Below are 22,143 nucleotides of genomic sequence, written 5' to 3' on the forward strand. Positions count from 1 at the left end.
GCCTGAGGGAGAACAACCACCCGGAGCCAAAAAGCGTGACTGACGACATGTCAAGCACCCTGGTAAAACATCCCCATCTCTCATTTCCGAACAACTTGGCATGAGACGAGCAAACAGAAGTAGAGCGAAGGAAATTCAGGTTGAAGGGATTCACGAGCGATGTGGAATTAACAACATTTCTGCTCAACAAGTCTGTCGATCACCCTTTTGGGATTTTTAATCGGTTGCTATGATCAAACTGAGGCATGTGGGGTATCTATAACGGTGGCGAGGTCACACTTCATTGGGCATGCCGGATCTGGGGATAACTGCTGCGCCAAAGCAGCAGTCTCAGCTGGGTTCAACCATCTGTTTTATGAGCTCATCGAAATGGGGGAAACGGATTGCAGGCATGTGCTGCACGTCTGTAGATTGCTCATTTGAAATGTTAACTTCAAAACACTTTTTTTTCCCCCTAAATCGAGTGACAGCAGACTTCCTGTAGACCCCAATACAAAAAGCACTCTTTCAACGTGGGTGGTTGTTCTTGTGTATTTTAACCCTTTAAGTCCGAGCTTTGTTAAAGGCTGCAATCGATTGTAAAATTGTGTATATTTGTCTCCAAAATGTTTGCGTTTTTTTTCCCTTGTCTTGTGTCATTTTTACATCCACAAATACGTGTTCCTAACTAAAGTGGAACCATTTTAAAAATCAACAAAAAGGCTTTTTCCAACGATGGATTCAACTACCAAACACAAATGTCCTTATTTCCTTCTGTTTTTAAAACAGAATTTGTGCCTCTCGGATGACGTCAGAGCTCGCAGTCCCAGTTTCAAGCGGCAGGTGGCAGCATTTGTCTATCCCAGTTTGACCGGATGTGCCTTGCAGGGATTCTCCGGCTTCATCGCTCCACAAACTGCGGCTGGTTTTGCCTTTAATCTCCACTTCAGAGTTGTTTTTTTTCCCGTCTTCTTCCTTGGGTGTTGCCTTCCCTTTACCAACTTTGTCTGTCCGTCTTGCCTAGCTGTGTAAGACACAGGAGCGTGCGAATATCTCCTTCGATATCCAAGTATTCAAGCAAGCGGTGTTACGTTCACGGCTTTACTTTTTTTTTTAAGGACCTGTTGATTTTCGACTGGCGTTAGCCAGATAAGCTAACCGAGCTATCAAGGAGCGCTCCCCCGATGCAGGCCATCAAGTGTGTGGTAGTGGGTGACGGGTGAGTTCAACTTTTTGTGACACGTTTTCGGCGACTTCTAAAAACAGCGATGTTGGCAGTTGAGGGCCTAAAGTGTTTTCATTTCTTTATTTACGTTGACCCAGTTAGCGGCTAACAGGCTGTCAATATGAGCAACAGCTGTTGCTCCAGATAGCTCAGCAAGCACACTTATCCTCCTCCCAATATCAAAATCCTCCTCCCAATATCAAAATCGCACACAGCGTTTCATACAGAAGACATAAAAATCAAATGTTGACGTATATGTAAAATGTATCGATTGCTGTGACCATTTCTCATGATAAACCAAGCGCACTTATCAAGCTACCTTTGGACGCAGGGCAAGTTGCGAGGGCTGGGCGATTAGGGCCTTAATAAAAATACATTTTTTAAAAAGTCAATCAAAGACGTTTCTGTTTTCAGTTGGTTTTTTGCTTTGATCTTGTACAAAAAAAATAAACGACAATGACATTGCAGTATTCAAAACAACTTTTTCTTTCCCTTCTGGCGTTTGCTTTATGATCCTGATACCAGCCAAGCTTTGAAGTATTTTTTTCGAGCATTAGCTTGCATCAACTCCCCCAATAATGCATGTATGTGTCATTTCAGTGTAGTGTTTCGGTCTGGTTAGAGCGACTTTAATGCTCTGATGACTGATGATTTTTTTTTTTTTTGTTTCCCCAGGGCCGTGGGTAAAACATGCCTGCTCATCAGTTACACTACCAATGCTTTCCCCGGAGAGTACATCCCCACCGTGTAAGCCACACCAGAACATAGAGAGACCTAACAATCATCTATTTTTTTACACACACCCCTGCCCCCCTAAATGATTTTGTTGATTTATCTGCTATCAGATTCGACAACTATTCAGCCAATGTGATGGTGGACGGTAAGCCGGTGAACCTCGGCCTCTGGGATACTGCGGGACAGGAGGACTATGACCGACTCAGGCCGCTGTCCTACCCGCAGACTGTACGTAGATTAGCAGTGCTTGCTCGTCACCTCTTCAGCTCGCCACCGACTGTTTTGAGTCATTTGCAGGCCCAGACGAGACTGTGCACACTCAGCAGTTCGGAGCCTTGTATCCATAGTACCCATACACAGTCTGGATGGCAGTTGGAGGGAGTGAAAAGACCTCTTGTTACTGCCTTTTGTCCCCACGACAAATCTGCCTCTGTGCCTAAGAAAGTGGGAATCAAGTCTTAAGGCAACACAGTTTTTGCAGGATTACAATGCCGGGAAAAAGTATTGACCCCCTTTCTGACTTGACTTTTTAATCTTTATTTTTTTTCCTTCCCGCACGTGTCACATTGAATAAATCAAATTTTAATCTCTCACTAAAATCACCCAAGAATGCTACCTTGACTTGCAGGTGACGTGACTAACCAGTTTTTCAGGATATGAGCTGTCAGTCTTGAGAACCCGAAATGGATTGGAGAGCTGAGCTTTCAACAAGCAGCAATTTGGCAAAAAAAAAAAAAAAAAATCAGAAAGGGGGCAAATACTTTTTCACTGCACTGTATGCGACTATGAAAATGTTGAATCGTTTTGAGCCACACTCACTGGACACATGAGGTGCAATTGAATTCGATCGCTCAAATTGTAAGAGGAACGTCCTGATTACAAACATGCTAATTTTCAGTTTAATATTTTTGGGGGAAATGCAAAATTCTAATGTTTTAGTCTCATGCTATTTTGTCTCCACATAGGATGTGTTCCTGATTTGCTTCTCACTAGTTAGCCCCGCTTCTTTTGAAAATGTCCGCGCCAAGGTGAGAGTGCCGCCTCTTCTTTCTCATACCAATGTCTTTCCATCTTGCATCTGTTGTTTTTGAGGCCACTCACTGTCCACTCGTGTTTGCTCACCAGTGGTACCCTGAGGTGAGACACCACTGCCCCAACACCCCCATCATTCTGGTGGGCACCAAGCTCGATCTGAGGGACGACAAGGACACCATCGAGAAGCTCAAGGAGAAGAAACTCGCGCCCATTATCTACCCTCAGGGCTTGGCCATGGCGAAGGAAATAAGTCAGTGACAAACACAAATGCACATTCAAACTATTGTCATGTTTACATCATAACTGTCTTTCATATTAATTCATAGTTCATTTGCCTTCATTTTAGTTTAGGCCAAATGTATAAAACCAAAATGTTTATGTAATTGGAATACAGATGAATTTATTGCTTGTGTCTGTTGAGAAGTACCAAATGTTGTTTTTCTTGCTTTGTCCACCAGGTGCCGTAAAGTATCTGGAGTGTTCCGCTTTGACGCAGCGCGGCCTTAAAACGGTGTTCGACGAAGCCATCCGGGCGGTCCTCTGTCCACCGCCCGTCAAGAAGAGGAGAAGGAAGTGCAGCGTTTTGTAAAAGCCGCAACACTGGAAGCAGTCGCAGTCCAAACTCACCGAGCAAGCTTGAACAGTTTTGCCGCACTGCTTTCCTGTTGATTCCATTTTGTTTTTAAATGTCAGTGCTCTTGTCAGACTAGTTTATTCCTCCACCCCCCCCCCCCCCAAAAAGTCAATTTTTAATTTGATCAAGAGCATCCTGGCTGCCTAAGTAAGTCAACTCTTTTCTATTCAATGTTGGGATTATGAAGTAAGTTGTGAGACATTTTGAAGACATTTTTACACTAGATAGCAATTCCTGAGGCCTTCATGACATGACAAGTCCATCAGAAGAAAATGCTGGGTTCTGCACCCCCCTAAAGCCACTTCCAAGCGGTGGTAAAACACATTTTTAAACTGACGTCTCCTTTTATTGTTCTCTAGTGATTGAAGGACCTTTTATTGTCTGACTCAGCAACCAGTTAAGAAAAAAAAAAAGTTTGATTAACTTGTTTTTTTTTTCCTAATGACATACACAGATAATGCATCCTGTTTAAGAAGAATCAATTGAATGCTTGGTGACAAGCACCGTCCGTACGTGATGCTCGGCACAGCAGCGGTGAAGGTTGTCCGTATTAATTCAGTATTTCAAGGCTAACGGGTTGTTGAAAGCGCAGAGATTTTACTCGTTTCTTAACACTAGTTGCTTTCCCAACATTAATATTTCACAAGCTCTTTTTGTTGTTTTATTGCGAGCCCACCTGTTTGCAGTGTGTGTACGCTGTAATCATCAGCTGTTATGCTTGAATCACCCCCCCAGCCCCCCAAAAATGAGCAATGATCAAGTTGACTCCTTGTATCAGTGAAGTATCATTGTGCACACTTGATTTACTTTTTTTTTTTGCCTGATATGGTATAATTCCGTGTTTTATAAGTAAATAAAGTCATCAAAAACACTTTTGTGTTTATTTTTATTTTGAATAATTTGCATTGACTGCAGCATGGTAATTGGTTGTTTGTCAATGCAGTGCCCTATGGTTGAGTGGCAGCAGGTTCTGGGTGTTTTGCACTTCTAGGCTAAAGTCAGGTTGGAAAGGCTCCAGATCACCAGAGAGCCCCCCCACCTCCCGAGTACTGATGATACAGGTAATGGGTGCAAAATAAAATTGGAGGTAAGTGTCTTCAAGGGTGGTTGGTTGTTGATTTCCATTGGTCAAACACCAGCTTGGCACTCACTGCATCTTCAATCCCCAGCCCTGTTAAAAAAAAAAAAGTTACACTTTGTTCTGGCGAAAATAATACACATATCAGGTAGTGCTCACCAAGTGATTTAAACACTGTTGTCTTCTCTCTTAATGCAGGTTTTCCTCCGCTGATAACTTCTCCCAGCTCTGCAAACACTTCCGCCTGAAAAACCAAGACGTCGCCGATAAAATTGCTATCAGAAGTGGCAGCACAAAGCCCACTTAATCTGAAGCAATGGATTGAAGATAAAAAAAAAAAGACTCCCACCCCGGAGAGAATGATGTCACCAGACTCGACCATGGCTCCCTCCCTGCTGTCAACATACACCACCGCCTCCTTCATCAGAACGTCATCCATCTCTCGCCAGTCTGGCCTGCAAGCACCCACCGCTGCCCGGTAACAAAATTTTAATTTTTTTTTAATGGTGGTTTGGCAACTAACAAAAAAAAAAAAAGTTTCCCCTACATGACCTTATCATGGCTTCTCACCTGCCACATGGGCTCCCGGTTTGACCCAGTGCCCCAAGAGCACTGGCTCTGAGCTTGAGGTTACCGTCACTATAACGTCAGCTCCCGTCACTGCTGTTTCGGCGGAGTCGCAGAGGGTAACCGGACCATTGATGGAGCTCCGAAACCTGTCCATCCCTTCTTTCCTGTGGCCCCACACACGCACCTTTCACCAAGAATAAAGGCAAAGGTAAATATTAAAAAACAAACACACACAAAAAAACACTCCACCTTGACTTGAGGCAGGGGTGTCAAACTCATTTTTGTCGTGGGCCACATTTTAGTTATCGTTTCCCTTGGAGGGCCGTTATGACTGAAACCAAATTTTGGTTCAGACTTTAGCAAGCATCATGGAAGTTGACATGTTTGATTTGCTTTCGCGGGCCATATAAAATGATTTGGCCCCCGAGGCCTTGAGTTTGACACCTGTGATTTAAGGGTATCTCAACTTTTTCAAGTCATGCACACCGGAACTGCAATGAATTAATCATGATGCACAAATTTAAATTGTTTACTGACGTTAATACCTTATACTCATACACTCATCCCTTCTCCCCTGTTCAAATACTCCCTTGGCATGTTTGAAAACCATTTGCATTCATTATTATTGAAACACACTTAAAATAATGCAAACAAATTTAAATACATAATACAATGAGAAAGCGCAAGTGCAACGGAAAAGAAAAAAAATATATTGTAGTGTTACAGTGTACGATCCCTGTGTTTGGGGTTTCATAAACTACGCCACTAATAAAGATGCGCCTTAATCTACAGCCATGACTAAAGCAGCTTTAGAAAAGATTTCACATTCGATATGTTGAAAAACAGAAAAAGTGTATTCCGAAAAGCAGGTTTTTTTGGGAATACTTTTTTTCTGTTTTTGATTTTTTTTTTTACTCGAATTTTTTTAAGGACAAAAATAACCCTATTCCCAAAAAACAGTCAAACATCTATTCTGAGAAACTGAAAAAGATTCCATAAAACAGAAATTACTCAGATTTAAAAAAAAAAATACTTTTTTTTGTCCAAGTTAACGGAAAAAAACCTGCCAATTTTAAAAGAGCTAATATTGGTCGATTAAATCAGATGACTGGAATAATCGGTCGGACCTACACCGTCGATTGTGTGATAAACTATCTTTAGTACCTCTTGAAATGAAAACATCTCAGTGAACACACTGTAGTGGCTCTGGGCTTGTTTTCCTGTTCCCAAGATGGCCAGCACCTTTGCTTGGGCAGGCATCAGCAACTGCACAAACAGATTTGACATGCCGTGAGTGTCTTCTTTGAACGCCAAACCCAAGAAGGGGGAGCGCAAACCTTGGCGGAGATGGCTGACACCGCGGCTGTCCTCATGCACGTGATGACGTTTCCCTCGATCACCTGTACATCGGTGTGACCGTTAAACCCGTCGGTCGACGTGTACCGGGCGCAAGCACCCGAGTGCGACTCACGGCCTTCATGCTTCCGCTCTCGGGGTCCAGCAGCACCACCGTTGCTTGAACCGAAGGCAGTTTTGAACCTTTCTCACGGTTGTAGACACCCACAAACTTTGTGCTCAAGATTCCATCGTTTCCCATGTACGCCGGCATCAAACACATGTATCTGTTTAATAGAGACATTTTTTTTTCACAATTGAAAACAGTTCCCCGGGGTCTCGGTCTGTCTATAATTTCACTCGTCTCTCACACTAACAGCAAAAGATGGTTTACAAATGAGTTGACACACACAAAAAAAAAAAATGCACCCGATGTGATGTTGCCAATTACTACTCTCCTACCACTGTTTACCCTGTAATTAAAAATTGTCAACCGTTTAAATTGTTTCACTAAGGGTTTCGCTTAAAGAGACACTTTTTGCAATTTTTAGATAATTCCATAGTCATTTGACTTTCTTTTTGATAAAATCGAAAAAAGGGGAGTAAAATTGGGAATCAGATTTTAGGGAGAAAATATTGGAGGGATTTTTATTTTATGCCCATATTGTCCAGCCCAATAAAAGTTTGGGACACATCACGACGGGTCTCCCGTGATAAACGGAGGTTCTGTAGATCAGGCACGTCTCCAGGATTTTTTTTCTCTCCTGGGGCTAAATGAATAGAATATAAATATAAATAGAATATCAAATAAAATGCTGGAGGGGCTTAACTGTGTCTAGTTATTCCCGTCACAGCCCCGTCACAGAATTCTGACGGGGCTGTAACCCCCCCCCCCCCCTTGTCCGGGTGTAGCGCCAACCCCGCTGTAGAATAGTTCCGAATAAAATGTGCAACAAAAAAAAGTACAAAACTATTTTCCGAGCACTTCATTAACCACCGCGATTAATATTCTGTAACATATACTGCATATAGCATGCGAACACCGTTTACCCGTTAACTTTCTTCAACGGCAAAGTAGCCCTCACGGGTTGGATCACCTCCGAAACGTCCCTTCGAGAAAACTTGGCCAAAGCTTCCTCCAGGCGAGGGACAAGCTCCCCGTAGTGTAACAGACGAGAGACTTGATGTTCCGAAATGATAACCGGTGGCTCAGTCATGGCTGCGGGACGTCTGCTTGCAGACTTTGGACCGTTTTATAGTCGTGGTCAATGTCTCGAGGTGCGTTCAAGAACAGTAGTCGGAGTAGCGTAGCCTAGCGGTTGGTTCTTGGCATAGCTTGGGGATGTTCGCAAAAAAAATAATTTGCATGGAATTAGTTTGTATTATTTGAAAAGGGCCACTGCGGCCAATAAAAAAGATCTTACACATCTCCGACGTGCTAGAGAAAAAACGAGGGCACATTCAAAATCATCACGCATTTTCTTTTAAAAAGACTAATAAAAAGAACCCCCTGTGACTTCTCGATAGATTTTACAATTTCCACACCCCCAGTAATTCCCATGGTATTTAGTGGAATTGCATTTTGTTCCCCGTTTGTAATGCAAATTCTGCATATTTTTATGTTGACTGATTACCTCTTTGTGTAGCTTAGTATTACTTCCACAGACATAAAACAGTATCGTAAGGGTAAAATAATCACTGTCCGCTTTATGTGTAGGGAAGCGTTTTTTTTTTTAATTTACCTATTTTGAAAATATTTTACAGAATGAATGCATTTGATTATGACCTGCATGTGGTATAACAAAACAAGAATACAAAAAAAAATCTTTTAAAAAAGTTTATTATGAATCAGGCAATGCAACGACAAACAGACCTAACAGAAAACATGAAAAAAATTCTCACATGCTTTTCACAAGCTGATTATATCTAAGGTGAGAGTCGCAACATCCTTTTGTTTATGAACAGTATAACAAAAACTTTACACAAGCAGTCTCTCGATGGCCATTTGGACCGTCTGGATTTGGGGTTTAAGCTGAGAACCCTCCTTGATGGTGACCGAGGTAGCAATGACGGGTCGCGACACCCCGCAGGCGCGGCCCAGAGCCTGTTTGGAACGGACAAACACATACGGGACGTTTTTGTCCTCGCAGAGCAATGGAAGGTGGAGGATGATCTCCAGTGGTTCAGCATCAGCAGCCATCACGATGAATTCTGCTATTCCTCTGTTGAGGGTCTTGGTGGCTGGAAGTGGGGCAAAAAAATAGAAGCAACGTCAGCAACCCTTTCAATCCCAAACTTCGGGGAGTCACGACACATTTTACTTGGGCTGCTGGTATCATATTCACAAGAGCAACAAACTTGAAATTTTGTTTTTTATTAATAACCTAAAATGATTTCCAATAAGCTAGGAGGACCCTCACCTTCGTTGGCCCCTTTCCTCAGCTGCTTGTAGTTGGAGGCTTGCTGCACCAAGTCCAGGATGGTTTTGGTTAGTGTGGCGTCGGCCAGCGGGTAGGCCTTCGGGTTCACTGGGGCTTCACTCTGCACACAAAATACACCCGATGGCACAAGGAAATAATGAGATGAATCCAAATGCACCAATAGTCGCCGCAATGATTTTAAAGCATTTCACAGCTGTTTTAAGGCTAATAGTTAGCATACGCATGCTAATAGCTTGCTTGGTCCATTCTGTCAAAAACATACCATTGTGAAATGTTCTTTGTATGTCGTCCCTCTCGGCGAAATGCTTCACTGAGGAGTATTTTCCTTTTTGCTGGGGATTTGGAAACAACAAAAGTTCAAATTGAATGGTTTGTTTTTCACTGCTAGGAAACGCACAATCGTTGCTACTTGTTACTAGCGCAGACGTCCGCTTCACGTGTAGGCTGCGGCGCATGTGTAGTAGCGATTCTCGTGGAGGCCGGAAATGACATTCTTCTTTGTGTGCTTTTCCTGGTAGACAGAGGGTGCGTTTACGCCACTTACCGATCAGGAATGGAACTACGGAAGGCATCCATGGATGGATAGATGGACCATAAAAGAATGTAGGATATGTACAATTTTCATATTTGTTTTTCTAGGATAAATAAGACAATGGATGGAGGGATGGACATTTATTTTTCCTCTGTTCACTTAAATCATTGTTTTAAATATTTGCTTCACATTTTTATTCTTTGTTTCTGTACATATTTAAATAGGCCAGTTAACAGAGGTCACCAATGTGATGTCCACAAGCACCAGTCAGCCCCCATTAATTTTAACCCTGAAGTGCCGCACAAATAAAAGTACAGTAGTAGGGATGCCTGATCCACACTCCATACCAGTAGATGGCAGTAATGCATCACACTCACCCCGAGAAAAAGACGCAGGGCTCAGTAGGGCACTTTGACACCGCCATATTGCTTCGTCGTCCTGGCTTGAAGGAGAGAGAGAGGGGAGATGAAGGGGATCCGGGGACTCACTCACTTATCGGTGAGTACTACAAGTTAACCGCAGCTTTGGCAATTAACCGGAACGGTCGCCGTCTGTTTCACGCTGTTTGTGTGGCGATTAAACCCTCGAGTCACGTCCCTATAGCTGCGAGGAAGGGGCTGTCACCCAAACCTCAGAACGACTGTACCTCTTATTTATCTGTAATATAACCTATAGTCATAATAATGTATCATCTACAGCAGACTGGTGAAAAACAGCTCCCACACAACCTCAAGAGAATTTAAATTGAGGTAGTGACGGTGAGCTTCCTGTTTAGGGTGCTTCAAATCAGTCTCACTTGTCATTATTTTAAATTTTAATTCAAGTTGTTACACCCATCATATTTGAATTTCCATCCATTTTCTCATCTTCTCCTCACGAGGGTCGCAGGCGTGCTGGAGCCTATCTCGGTTGTCTTCAGGGCAGTTGGGAGCTACACCCTGAACTGGTTGCCAGCCAATCGCAGGGCACACATAGACGAACAACCATTCGCGCTCACACTCACACATATGGACAATTTAGAGTGTTCCCTGAACCTGCCATGCATGTTCTTGGAATGTGGGAGGAAACCGCAATGCCCGGAAAAAACCCACACAGGCACGGGGAGAACATGCAAATTCCACACAGGAAGGCCCGAGCCGGAATCAAACACTAATGAGTAATAACGTGATTGTGATGTTTTGAGAATATGTGGACTGTTATAGCTAGTTGTCTCATTCCACCTTCCATTTCCTGTTTTTCCAGACCAGGCTTTATGCGGCGCAGGCTGCCCATAAGGTGGAGAGGGCTGCCAAACATGTTACATTTCAGGCGCAGGATGTGCAGGTCAGTGGTTGTTGATGTTGTATTTCTTTTCCACAGAGGCGCTTCTATGGAGCGACCAGGGCAGGCCACTTCATCAATCTTCATTTGTGTCCCCTCCAGGTGACCCGACTTCCCAGCGGACTTGTGATCGCCTCCCTGGAAAACTACTCGCCAGCTTCCAAGATTGGCGTGTTTGTAAAGGCCGGCTGTCGCTATGAGACGCTTGACAACCAAGGAGTTACCCACATCCTCCGACTGGCCGCCGACCTGGTATGATGCGTCACACCAACCCGTGTTATAAAACATGCTAGCATATACTGATCTGACATCACACATGAGCAAAGAATATGTTCAAGTGTGTTTACTGTCTGAAGTTTGAATTCACATCGATATAAAGTTGTCCGATGTCTTCAAAAATGAGCAGTTGATGCGAAGAGTTAATGTTCACGCTCTTCCAGACTACCAAAGGAGCTTCAGCCTTCAAGATATGCCGTGGTATCGAAGCAGTAGGCGGTAAACTGAGGTCGGTGGCCCTGAATAGGAAACAAACTCCTTTGATGTTTTTTGGTATTTATTTTCCTTTTCATATTTGTGCCGCTGCAGCGCGTCTTCATCCAGAGAGAACATGATCTACACTGTTGACTGCTTGCGAGATGACCTGTGAGTAAGCACCTAACATTTTTTTTTTCCTCTCCACAAAGCTCAGATTAATGTCATCCTTTTTTTTTTCTTTCCGTTTCCTGACAAATCAACTCAAAATAATCCATAAAATATTGTCTGGACATTTTTAGCTTTGAAAAACAAGTACTTTGTCTTCATATCCTTCAATAGCGACACGGTGATGGAGTATCTGATCAATGTGACGACGGCTCAAGAGTTCCGGCCGTGGGAGGTGTCCGATCTCACCCCAAGGGTCAATGTTGACAAAGCCCAAGCAGGACAGAGTGCTCAGATAGGTGAGTGGGTCCACACACACACACACACACACACACACACACACACACACACACACACACACACACACACAATATAAAATATTGAGCCATCCATTTTTTGGTCCCAGCTGTGGTTGAAAGTCTCCATGAAGCCGCCTACAAGAACGCTCTTTCCAACTCCCTTTACTGTCCTGACTACATGGTGGGCAATGTCCTGTCTGAACATGTGAGTATTGTTCTATTTTAGTTCAGGATAGTGTCAAGCCCACCTCTAACTATCTTTGTTGCTCTTTTCATCAAAAAAAAAAAATGTAGTTGCATCAGTTTGTCCAGAATCATTTCACAAGTGCAAGAATGGCTCTTGTTGGACTGGGTAAGGATGTCGAGTCGACAGTCTTGGAATACTCAGAAATGAATCGAAACAAAAGGAGCTAAATACTTCTGTGTTGTCTGGAGGTGTGGATCATACTGTTCTGAAGCAAGTAGGAGAGCAGTTCCTGAACATCCGCAGTGGCGCCGGAATGTCCGGTGACCAAGCCCGGTATCGTGGAGGTAAGCAGCACCTTTCAGCAACGTGATCTTTACAGGCGCAAATTGAGGCAGGGGTGGCCTAATCATTCACCAGCATTTTTATAAAAGTGCTACTACACATGTTATTTGGGCGACTATACTGGCTCATAGTATTGATGAGCATCATGCGAAGGTGGTTTGTTCGTTTTGAAAAATGTAACCAGTGAATACAATCGTCTATGAAACATGGTAATGATTGTGTATATTTTAGATGCATGTTGTTGGTGTTTTATGATCCTAGCGAGCAATGCTGCAATTGCAGTTAAAAAATGACTCGGTTAAGTGCAAAACTGGTCAGATTTAAAAAAAAAAAAAATCATAATTTCAGGGGGTTTACAGCCGGAGCCAAACTCCTCCAAATCTTATTTGAATTCTTTTCATTTCACTGATATTTCTGTGCGCTCTCAGGTGAGATCCGCCTGCCGAGCACCAGCAGCCTGGTTCACTCTGCCGTTGTGAGCGAGGCCGCGGCGTCGGGCACCGGTGAGGCTGTGGCCTTCAGTGTTCTGCAGCACCTGCTGGGAGCTGGTCCGCGCATCAAGAGGGGCTCCAATGTAACCAGCAAACTGGTGCAGGGGGTTGCCAAGGCAACTGCAGACCCCTTCGATGTGAGTAGTCTGCCTGATATGTTACACAATGTCCTTGGAATGAAACCACAGATTTTTTTTTCTCACAAATGATCCAATTTCCATTCTTATTTTAATATCTTTTTTTTGGACAGGTAAGTGCTTACAACGCGAGCTACTCTGACTCGGGGCTGTTTGGAATCTACACCATTTCCCAAGCGGGCTCGACCTCCGCTGTGAGTATCATCGGTGCCGCAAAATCTCCAGCAGCATGCCGCCCCCCCCGCCCCCCCACAAAAAAAAAAAAGAGAGAAGTGATTTAATGTTTTTTGCATGCGCTGCAGGTCGTGAAGGCCGCTCTTGCTGAGGTGAAAGCTGTCGCTGACGGCGGAGTCACAGCTGCTGACCTCACTCGGGCTAAGTAAGAAACCATGAAATTGAAAGCAGTCATCTCACACAATTGTTTGCTATTCTAACAATTGTTTGAAAACATCCACAGATTATTTACAAAACATTTGAGGGGAAAAAAAAAAATCGGCCTTTAGTAACCGATGTCCCAGAAAGGGTTTAATCCCAATTGAGTGGCTCTCGTTCTCTTTGCGCAGGTTGTCGCTGAAGTCTCACTTGCTGATGTCTCTGGAGACTTCAGAAGGTCTGCTGCAGGCAATGGGCACTCAGGCGCTGGCTAACGGCGCCTACAACCCCCCTGAAGAATTCGCCAAAAACATCGACAATGTCTCCTTAACGGACGTGGCCAATGTAAGACCCTCGTTTGCAGCTGGATTTGTGCTGCGGCCACTGGGAATCTTTGTTTGTTCGCCTTCTGATCATTGCGCATGCTTGATATTTCCTCACTGGCCAAAACATTAGGTACACTTTCCACTGTAATGGAGTATTTCCCAACCTTTATTTAGCCAAGGCACATATTTCAGAAATGTGCAGAAAATATTTTTGGGTGCACTTGTTTTGCAGCATATTTACTCTATTTTATAATAAATGTTTCAAAAATATCGAGTGTGCTCAAACTGTGAAAGTGTACCCAATGAATGTAGATGTAGCTGCATTGTTTATTACAACAGTTATTTTCCTCTGCGACTGAAACACATTTGACCGATGCTCATTTTTGCATTTATTTCCAGGCTGCCAAAAAGTTTGTGTCAGGCAAAAAGACCATGGCGTCCAGCGGGAATCTCATCAAAACCCCCTTCGTCGACGAAATCTAAAACCTCCGCCATCTCCTTCCTCCTCCTCCTTGCGCTATTTCACTTCAGAATTTGTTTCCTCCACAGTAACAGAAAGACGCCATTTCGACGCTGTTGGTCTAAGTCGCTGTCATGTCCTCTGGGTCTTTATAGGTGTAAGATTTGTTTTGGCGTCTGCCAACATCATTTCCAGGTCATTTGCCCACATGCAGTATAATGTATAGCTCATGTAAAATAATGAATAAATTCTATCTGCCTGACAGAGTTGTGGTTTGTAATGCTCAAGCAAGTCAGCAGGTCTTTCTATAATTTAAAGAACGTATTACAAAAGCTTACACTGGTAAATCGAAGGAAATTATTTTTTTAAAAAAAGAGCATATATTGGTTGATTTAATGCAGTGGTTCAACCACTCCTCCGTTTGAACACCTTCTGTTTCCTGTCTTGCATTGTCCCGTGGACAAATCGATGGGCGTGACATTGGCGGGTTTCCACATTCCCGTCACCTATTTTATTAATCAACAGGTATCTGAAGTACACAAATGCACCGTGATTAAAAACTCAAAACCACAGACCTGATTCACATATTTCATCTACATCATTACATCCGGCATGATCCACCCTGCAGCAAAGTCAACCTTCTGTTGTGCCAAGTTATCAAAACGGGTAAACAACTGAAAAAAATTTACTTAAAGTACGTTTTCAAAGTCCACTTTTATTACTATCAGTATTTTTACACAAGTATCTGTATGTCTAAATAATGTGAGGACTTTTTCCCCACCTTAATAGGAATTAACATTGTGGATATTATATCATATAGTTGTGTTTTGCCAGTACATTATATTTCCTTATTTTTAAAAAATGAGATTCATCGTTTTTCGTCCCGTCATATCGAACGAGATCTGGAGGTACCTGAAGTGGCCGCCGGGCACCTCCTCCCGTATGTTCTCGCGAGACTTTTTGATGACAGTCACGAAGAAAGCAAGCTTGCTGGATCTGAGTTTTTGTTTTTTGCAGCTTAAACGCGTCCTCTTATCGCAGAAAAAAGAACGTCCTCTCGCTTGGACATATTTTATTTGATTTTAAAATTATATATATTTGCTATGAAGAAGTTCCAGTAAATACTATATTTTGTTTTCGACATTTCTGTAACATGTTTCAGGGCTGCAGGAAAGTCGACTGCATGGATTTAATATCATTGCTGGATAATTGTAGCGGCTAACACATTCCCCTTTGTGCGACTAATCCAGGCTTTTTGCTGAGGAATATCCTCGGGAAAGTTGTCGGGATGGCGGTCCGTGAAACCGGGCGGTGAGTCCCTCCTCCGAGGGCTGGCAAGCTCCTCCGGAGGAATATAAACGATTGTTTCGGATGGAGCACTGTCACGCTGTGGGATTCAACGCCATGAACGTAATCCACACCTAACCGCGGGCACTTTGAGGTGGGATCGAGCAACAAAGACCGGACCGCCAGCACCACCCGCGTGAGTCCACGGACATGGATAAACTGACCGTGATATCAGGATGTCTGTTCCTCGCTGCAGAAATCTTCGCCATCGCCAGCATCGCGAATCCGGACTGGATCAGCACTGGAGAGTCAGCTGGTAAAACGTCACATCACTTTGCAAAACTTTCACCACTTCCACGTGAGGACGGTGTAAAGGGGACCACTTTTGGAAAATTGACTTTTAAATGTTTGTCTAAAAATGTTTGCCCAATCATCAAGTGTGAAATTGACCGACTACAACGTTCCCCCATCTCTTCGCCGATTTGTTGGGGGATATTCTATTTATTCACCCATTCGCTGTTATTTTCCCAAAGCGCCCTGGTATGCCACAAAAAGGTGCCAATTCAATGAAATTTTACATATCAGAAATATTAGCAGTATTGGAAGGCGTTCAGTAAACAGTGGTGTGAAATCACCATCCTTTGGTCGTGGCTTAATTAGTCATATCTAATTAAGGCGGGAAGTATCATGACTGCGATTGCTTCACTTTTAATGAAGTCTCTTGGGAGAGTTCGACCTTCCACCCAGAGAATTAAAGCACAATGCCTTATGACTCATGATGTCATTTGTATTGGCCAGGGGAGCTCAATGTACACAAAAGCGCAAACGGAAGCAACAACAGCAAGAAAAGAGCCGAGAGAGCATCTAACATAAAGACAATATTTCACATGTCTTCCACCTTTAACTAATCTAATTGTGCTGAATTAAAAAAAAAAAAAACGCCTTTAACTAATCTAATTGTGCTGGATTTAAAAAAAAAACAAAAAGTTTCAACCACTCTAACATGACACACGATTTGAACATTACAAGGCTGACATGACAAAAATGTGGAGAAAGTGACGCGCTCGTGTAATTTTGTCTTAACACTTCTTCTTCCTTATCCAGGCTCGCTGACTGTCGGTCTGGTCCGACAGTGCCAGACCATTCACGGCCGAGACCGGACCTGCATCCCCCCGCACATGCCTCCCGAGTGGGTCACCACCCTTTTCTTCATCATAGTGGGCGTCCTCTCGCTAACCGTCACTTGTTGCCTGCTGATCATGTCCCACTGGCGCCGTGAGGTCATCCGATACGCCCGCTGGATCGCCTTCACAGGGCGTAGGTGTCTCCTTGCTTCCTTCTTTCCTCACTTAAAACACATCTGGAATCGTGAATGATGCCTTGACTTTTGAATTTGATCCTTTCCGTGACGTTGCTCGTAACTCAACCGCTCAAATCGCCTGTCCCCATTGAAATCAATGGAAATGCTCATGATTTGTGCTTCTTCTGGTGTGTGTGCCTCGGCCACCGGGAGGCAGTATAATACACGAATGAAGAAATGTTTTTCTACAGCACTGCCGTAATCCAAGCATGAATCCCTCACGTGTGAGGATTCTCACGCTCTTCTCCTTGTCTCACCTCAGTTGTCCTCTTCTGTATGGCCGCCCTCATCTTCCCCATCGGCTTCTACGTCAACGAGGTTGGAGGACAGCCGTACAAGCTGCCCAACAACACCGGGGTGGGTTCCTCTTACGTGCTCTTCGTCCTGTCCATTTTTTTCACCATCGTGGGCCTGCTCTTCGCCGGGAAAGTTTGTTTACCCGGCTGACGTACTTTACACACGGGAACTGTTGGCCATTTGGAAGCCGAAGATGCAAACTGTTTTTTTGTTGTTTTTTTCTGGTCCTCTCGGGACGACGCTCCCGATTGGAGCGGGAAATACATCCCGTCCATCTGTTGGTTCAGAGAGAGTGAGGGCCTTCCTGAAGGAGCGCACGCGTGGTGGGAAGGTTTCAAAAGATGGATTGAAACAAGGGCGTCTTATCGACTATCTTCAGAAGGAAAGAGTGAACCCCCTTTCACACAGTTTACAAAAACTGATACGTTGTGTGAGCAGCACAATACAATCTAACATTTTCAGTGATGTTGATTTCACTTTTTTTTTTTTTGGTATTTATTTTCTTGCTTTGTAATTCATTTTTTTTCTAAGTTAAAAAAAAAGGCCTAATATATTCCAGTGTATAGCCACCATTAACGTGTAGGGATCAAATTGCCTTAAAAATGTGGATTCGTTTTGTGCTTTAGTTGAGGATTTTAGCGTTGATTTTGTGTGTGTGTGTGTGTGTGTGTGTGTGTGTGTGTGTGCGTGCGCGCGCGCGCGTGTGTGTAGTTTAAAAAAATACAGTGAACTCCTGCTCTTCCGCGAATAATTGACACAGCAAGAAGGTTCATAATTTTGAAAAAAATAATCCTTTTACACTTTGACCTGCAGTCTTGTAAGCGTTCATTACAACAATTTCAAAGAATTCATCTTAATTAACAAGTGTGGCGTTAACCCGCACATCACGGCCTTGGCAACTCGGAGGCAGTGTAATACGGACAGAGTATTATATTTTTATATATCCATAAACTGTAGTCGTAATATTCTTCACAGAAGATAAAGAATATATGCCTTGCTCTGTAGTTTTTATTTGAATATCCGTTCCAAATAGGTGAATCTGTGATTGTCAAACCACGGATATGTGAGGGTTCACTGTATTGCAGATAATTGAGCAGATGTTTTTTTTTTTTTTAAACACTGAAATAAACATTTTTTGTGTCACAATGGATGTGACTCAAGTGTATTTTTTCAGTAAGTTTAGCTTTAAATAAATTTAAGATGGATTGCACTGATATTTGTCATCCGAAAAAAACCCTTTTTCTGTTTCTAAAAAAAAAAAAAACCCCAAAAAAGCAAGGCACGTCTGTAGACTTGAGATCTTTTTGTTTTAATCCAGGTAGGCCATAAGGCTGACCTGAGAGAGGTTATGATGTCTTTTTTTCTGTATCTGTAATGAGGCAGAGCTTCGCCATATCTTCACACCTACTACCCCCCCTCCTCCTTTTCTCTGCACAGGATCTTAAGGTTGCCATGGGAACGTCACAGGATGTGGCAATAGTATATCTTTTTGAAAAGATCCAGCCGCAGGAATCAAGTTGCGTGTGCGTGTGTGTGTTAAAGTTCCCGCGTCGCGTCTCCGCTCAAAAGTTCACTTTGACGTTCCACGTGAATGCGACAGATCCAAACGTGGCTATTTTAAGGCCCGCCGCTCGTTTCGTGCGAGCGAGCCAAGAGATGAAGCGAGAGCACATGGAGGCAGGGTCTGTCTTGATCTGCTCGTTTATTTGCTTCTCTTGTTGAGCACAGACAAACACACAAAAGCCCTTTGAGTGTCTTTTGCCGCAGATGAGGAAGAAGAATGTGAGCGACATACTTTACATCCCGGACCTGACTGGCAAAATGTGTGCAACAAATGTCGGCAAGTTCTTGAGAATGCTGTTGAAGAGTGAAAACATACTCAGCTGCAACCCCTCTTGGTGTTTGGACGTTTGCAAACGTTGCACTGGTTAGAACAACAAACAAAGTTGGTGGTAGTCAGGCGAACCGAGATCGAGCCCCACCGTCTGCTCCATTTATAAATTTAGATGACTACAAGCTGGGCTCTCAGTGAGTAATTTTAACATTTTAAACGGACTAGTTGTAAATGTATCTAGATAGAGAATTTAGGAGCATAATAACGACATGCTGGTCCACTAATTTTTTTATTGTTACTCACTAAGTAATTCGAAGTTGTCGTAAAAACAAAATCAACAACGGTGGGCAGTTAGGTGGCCCTCAGCTGTCAATCAAAAGCCAACCAACAAGAGCGTTTGGCTTGAATGTTATTTTGTATGCTTTCCACACCAAAGCTGCCGTCCACAGTGGAAGTGTGATGGGTTCACATACGGGGGCAGATTTGTCCCAAAACTAGTCACACAAATGCACCCGTTACTTTTTTTCCACTTGTTTATATTTGTGATTTTCACAAACGAATTACTAAATTAAAAAAAAAAACATGTGTTGATAATGTCCACAAATATACTCGCCATTTTCAAACGTGTTTTTGGGTTCCCAAATCCATTCACGATTTTCACGTGTTTTTTTTATGTGGCGTGTGCATTTCTCATGACTTTCAGATCCCTTCGTCGTCCGCTAGGAGGCAGTGTTTCTGTCTCCAATTAACGGGAACGACCCACACCCGGGACCGTTGATTGAAAGGAGGTTGCTCATTGTTCGTCAGGTGTGGAGAGAAAGCCAAGAGCGGATTGCTCAGACAGATGCGTTGCGTGTGCGGGCACGTTGGAAATGGACGGGTTAAAAGTGAAAGTCATCCACATTATTTTACGAACAATGCCTCAAATCATAAAACAAACAAACAAAAAAATGTTTTTATGGACAGAAGAGTGTAACTTACCACTTCTGTTTTTTCTTTCTGTTTGACCAGATTGAAGAGGCTTCTGGCCCAAAGTAGCAGCCGACAGACTCTGAGGACATGCGGAAGGGAGGCCAACCTGCATTTGGACACACGTGAGTATTGAGCGGTGAAGTGTGCTTGAAGAGCTCATATCTGATGTCACGTAGCACCACAAGTTGGAGGTGAGTGCGGCCGCCTTTCTCTCACTCAACTTAAACTTCTGCTTCGTGTACTGCACAACACTGTCAACTACATATAGACAACCCGAGCATCATCAAGCATTTCTGGAATATGTTTTTAACATTGAGGTGGCCCAAGTTGGTTGAAAAATGTGTGTATGTGAATGCATATATTCTCTGTTCCCCGCGGCTGATCCGAGCTTTCAGGCCAAGGATTTATCTGAGGTTCATCACTTTTTCACCAAAGGCTGTTCAATGACGTGCACCGTGACGTTCATTTTGTTTGATCGAGTAGATTTCACAACACAAATCTTCTGCTGAAGCTTGGGGACAGGCTACAATCCCTTTTAAATTCCTACCTGCGTTCGAAATTACTTGCGTTTAATTTGTGGGAATTGTGCCGCAAACCATTTTCTTTACTTTAACATTACGTTTCCCAAAACTTCTATATGTAATGCTCATGCAATCAAATCAATTTTGCTGCTCTGTTTGGCAACCCTTAATGATTGCCACATATTACACTACATCTGTTTAAAATATGATTCTTGTTTTTTAAAAAACAAAATATTCATGATCATATCATTGCAGTCTGTGTGTGCGTGTATTACACGCCGTGTAATAAGAATACAAATGTCAAAATGCTTGACTGTATTTTGTTTCGCCTCTTATCAAAGTGACCACTAGATGACAGTAAACGCAATCCGCTTCCGTGTCTGCACATTCACGAAGAAGGAAGGCTTTTTTTTTTACTTCCTCTTTCTCATCCAATCAAAACACACTCTCGAAAGGCGACGGGAATTTGAAAACCGTCGTGGCGAAATCCTCATTCAAAAAAGATCCCAGATCACCACAAAATGGAGCTGTTTGACGAAGATAGCCTGAAAATGTTCCTTTACGAGAATAGGCTGAAGACGTTTGAGGGATGGCCATTCGATGAAGACTGCACTTGCACACCCGACAACGTGAGTATATGTTGTCCAGCCTTGAGCTAACTACCTTAGCTGTTGAATCGCAACGCGATTGAATTGTAAACAGTTCGCAACCGGAAAGTAAACAACAGCAAAACCTGTGTTTGAGTAATATCTTAATCGTTTGCTTTTTCTGTAAGCGCCGGGGAAATGTTAAAGATTTAAAGACCGTATCGTCCTGCTTTTGAGTGCAATCACCTGAAAATGTTGATCATTGCGTTTCCACAGATGGCTAAGGCTGGCTTCATCCACACGCCTTCGGATAACAGCCCTGATGTTGCCATGTGCTTTTTTTGCCTGAAAGAGTTGGAAGGCTGGGAGCCTGAGGATGACCCGGAGTAAGATGGATAGACACTTTGCTTTGATGCTCAGCTGTCTACTTTTGAACATATGTGCATTTTTTTGGGTACATTTTTCTCTGAGCTCTGACACGGGCAAAAGCCTTCTCATTTTTCTACGTAATCATAATCGTTAAACATCTCAATGTTTAAAAGTATCAACGTTGAGTTCATAATCTACACATTTATTTTTTAAAAATCTAAAAGTACTTTCGGTGTGTAAGATTGCCTCCTCAACCACTTATTTGTCTTCCCGTATTTGCAGGAAAGAGCACAAATCCCATTCACCTTCATGCCACTTTATTGCCCTGAAAAAGAAAGTTGAAGAGCTGACTGTGGAAGAGATTTTCAAGCTGCAACTGGAGAAGCACATCTTTGAAGTTGTATGTTACTTTTGTAACACTCTAAATTATATATTTTTCTTTTTATTTTAACTTTAACACTGTAAATGCCGTTGTATCTAATTGCCCTGTTTTCCACTTGCAGGAAAAATCGTGCAATGAGGGCATCACAAAGTTTAAAGAGGCAGCCAATGTGAAAAGAACAGAAATAATCAAGTCAGCTATGGGTGAAGAATAGCTAAAACTAATGCGTCTTTTGTGTATCTTTTTTTCTTTTGTGTTACTTCTTGTCTTTATTCATTAAACCTGTTTTATCGCTCAATCTCTTTGTTTATGCCGACAGTGTTTTACTACAAAGTATGAATGACACTTGTTTTATTATCACCATTGACATCCCGCCAACAAGGTATTGTCATTTTTT

The 22,143-nt window shown here is 43.0% G+C and overlaps 6 protein-coding genes and 1 long non-coding RNA gene across 10 annotated transcripts in view; 4 read left to right on the forward strand and 3 right to left on the reverse strand.

The window, feature by feature from the left end:
• Positions 1 to 586: 586 nt before the first annotated feature.
• On the reverse strand, positions 587 to 19,997 carry LOC109516665 (uncharacterized). Its single transcript, XR_002168385.1, has 3 exons — positions 19,924 to 19,997; positions 19,420 to 19,433; positions 587 to 598 (listed from the first exon to the last, which is right to left on the reverse strand). It is a non-coding gene; the product is annotated as an uncharacterized LOC109516665 (long non-coding RNA).
• LOC109516523 (Rac family small GTPase 1) lies at positions 888 to 3,565 on the forward strand. Its single transcript, XM_019871156.1, has 6 exons — positions 888 to 1,198; positions 1,880 to 1,951; positions 2,050 to 2,167; positions 2,905 to 2,967; positions 3,065 to 3,224; positions 3,433 to 3,565. Exons 1-6 carry the CDS (start codon positions 1,164 to 1,166, stop codon positions 3,561 to 3,563), a joined length of 579 nt encoding a protein of 192 aa, XP_019726715.1. The 5' UTR covers positions 888 to 1,163; the 3' UTR covers positions 3,564 to 3,565.
• On the reverse strand, positions 4,265 to 7,871 carry crym (crystallin, mu). Its single transcript, XM_019870939.1, has 8 exons — positions 7,642 to 7,871; positions 6,728 to 6,878; positions 6,594 to 6,656; positions 6,421 to 6,522; positions 5,257 to 5,440; positions 5,036 to 5,157; positions 4,846 to 4,930; positions 4,265 to 4,779 (listed from the first exon to the last, which is right to left on the reverse strand). Exons 1-8 carry the CDS (start codon positions 7,806 to 7,808, stop codon positions 4,706 to 4,708), a joined length of 948 nt encoding a protein of 315 aa, XP_019726498.1. The 5' UTR covers positions 7,809 to 7,871; the 3' UTR covers positions 4,265 to 4,705.
• snu13b (SNU13 homolog, small nuclear ribonucleoprotein b (U4/U6.U5)) lies at positions 8,406 to 9,509 on the reverse strand. Its single transcript, XM_019871256.1, has 3 exons — positions 9,295 to 9,509; positions 9,012 to 9,132; positions 8,406 to 8,832 (listed from the first exon to the last, which is right to left on the reverse strand). The coding sequence occupies exons 1-3, from the start codon at positions 9,295 to 9,297 to the stop codon at positions 8,570 to 8,572; spliced, it is 387 nt and encodes a 128-aa protein (XP_019726815.1). The 5' UTR covers positions 9,298 to 9,509; the 3' UTR covers positions 8,406 to 8,569.
• Positions 9,942 to 14,399, forward strand: uqcrc2b (ubiquinol-cytochrome c reductase core protein 2b). Its single transcript, XM_019870669.1, has 14 exons — positions 9,942 to 10,062; positions 10,807 to 10,887; positions 10,987 to 11,136; positions 11,325 to 11,389; positions 11,470 to 11,526; positions 11,698 to 11,822; positions 11,930 to 12,027; positions 12,117 to 12,174; positions 12,258 to 12,353; positions 12,780 to 12,979; positions 13,093 to 13,173; positions 13,282 to 13,358; positions 13,543 to 13,696; positions 14,077 to 14,399. The coding sequence occupies exons 1-14, from the start codon at positions 10,030 to 10,032 to the stop codon at positions 14,158 to 14,160; spliced, it is 1,359 nt and encodes a 452-aa protein (XP_019726228.1). The 5' UTR covers positions 9,942 to 10,029; the 3' UTR covers positions 14,161 to 14,399.
• The window catches only part of LOC109516427 (uncharacterized protein C16orf52 homolog B-like), a 426,069-nt gene continuing 418,769 nt past the window's right edge, over positions 14,844 to 22,143 (forward strand). Inside the window, exons 1-5 of one of the 4 annotated variants that reach the window (XM_019870987.1) lie at positions 14,847 to 15,254; positions 15,388 to 15,740; positions 16,529 to 16,741; positions 17,047 to 17,756; positions 17,793 to 17,864. In XM_019870987.1, coding sequence (XP_019726546.1) covers positions 15,635 to 15,740; positions 16,529 to 16,741; positions 17,047 to 17,231 — 504 coding nt within the window. In that variant the 5' untranslated portion in view covers positions 14,847 to 15,254; positions 15,388 to 15,634 and the 3' untranslated portion in view covers positions 17,232 to 17,756; positions 17,793 to 17,864. Of the gene's footprint in view, positions 15,741 to 16,528; positions 16,742 to 17,046; positions 17,757 to 17,792; positions 17,865 to 19,926; positions 20,007 to 22,143 lie in introns of those variants that run through there. The other 3 variants (XM_019871022.1, XM_019871013.1, XM_019870977.1) reach the window with 3 other exon arrangements.
• Positions 19,930 to 22,044, forward strand: birc5a (baculoviral IAP repeat containing 5a). Its single transcript, XM_019871243.1, has 5 exons — positions 19,930 to 20,009; positions 20,864 to 21,037; positions 21,272 to 21,381; positions 21,647 to 21,764; positions 21,868 to 22,044. Exons 2-5 carry the CDS (start codon positions 20,930 to 20,932, stop codon positions 21,958 to 21,960), a joined length of 429 nt encoding a protein of 142 aa, XP_019726802.1. The 5' UTR covers positions 19,930 to 20,009; positions 20,864 to 20,929; the 3' UTR covers positions 21,961 to 22,044.

The sequence above is a fragment of the Hippocampus comes genome, unplaced genomic scaffold, assembly GCF_001891065.2.
Source record: "Hippocampus comes isolate QL1 unplaced genomic scaffold, H_comes_QL1_v1.1 scaffold620, whole genome shotgun sequence".
Taxonomy (NCBI): Eukaryota; Metazoa; Chordata; class Actinopteri; order Syngnathiformes; family Syngnathidae; genus Hippocampus; species Hippocampus comes.

Excerpts from the sequence above, each read along its gene's own strand:
- LOC109516523 (XM_019871156.1), top strand. The coding sequence starts at position 1,164 with ATGCAGGCCATCAAGTGTGTGGTAGTGGGTGACGG. Across the intron at positions 2,168-2,904 it reads CGCTGTCCTACCCGCAGACT|GATGTGTTCCTGATTTGCTT; the intron begins GTACGTAGATTA and ends GTCTCCACATAG. Across the intron at positions 2,968-3,064 it reads TTGAAAATGTCCGCGCCAAG|TGGTACCCTGAGGTGAGACA; the intron begins GTGAGAGTGCCG and ends TTTGCTCACCAG.
- crym (XM_019870939.1), bottom strand. The coding sequence starts at position 7,808 with ATGACTGAGCCACCGGTTATCATTTCGGAACATCAAGTCTCTCGTCTG. Across the intron at positions 6,657-6,727 it reads AGAGCGGAAGCATGAAGGCC|GTGATCGAGGGAAACGTCAT; the intron begins GTGAGTCGCACT and ends ACCGATGTACAG. Across the intron at positions 5,441-6,420 it reads AGATGTTTTCATTTCAAGAG|GTGCGTGTGTGGGGCCACAG; the intron begins GTACTAAAGATA and ends TCTTGGTGAAAG.
- snu13b (XM_019871256.1), bottom strand. Across the intron at positions 8,833-9,011 it reads GAGGAAAGGGGCCAACGAAG|CCACCAAGACCCTCAACAGA; the intron begins GTGAGGGTCCTC and ends CCCCACTTCCAG.
- uqcrc2b (XM_019870669.1), top strand. The coding sequence starts at position 10,030 with ATGAAGGGGATCCGGGGACTCACTCACTTATCG. Across the intron at positions 10,888-10,986 it reads TTCAGGCGCAGGATGTGCAG|GTGACCCGACTTCCCAGCGG; the intron begins GTCAGTGGTTGT and ends TGTCCCCTCCAG. Across the intron at positions 12,980-13,092 it reads CAACTGCAGACCCCTTCGAT|GTAAGTGCTTACAACGCGAG; the intron begins GTGAGTAGTCTG and ends TTTTTTGGACAG.
- birc5a (XM_019871243.1), top strand. The coding sequence starts at position 20,930 with ATGGAGCTGTTTGACGAAGATAGCCTGAAAATGTTCCTTTACGAGAAT. Across the intron at positions 21,038-21,271 it reads GCACTTGCACACCCGACAAC|ATGGCTAAGGCTGGCTTCAT; the intron begins GTGAGTATATGT and ends GCGTTTCCACAG. Across the intron at positions 21,382-21,646 it reads GAGCCTGAGGATGACCCGGA|GAAAGAGCACAAATCCCATT; the intron begins GTAAGATGGATA and ends CCGTATTTGCAG.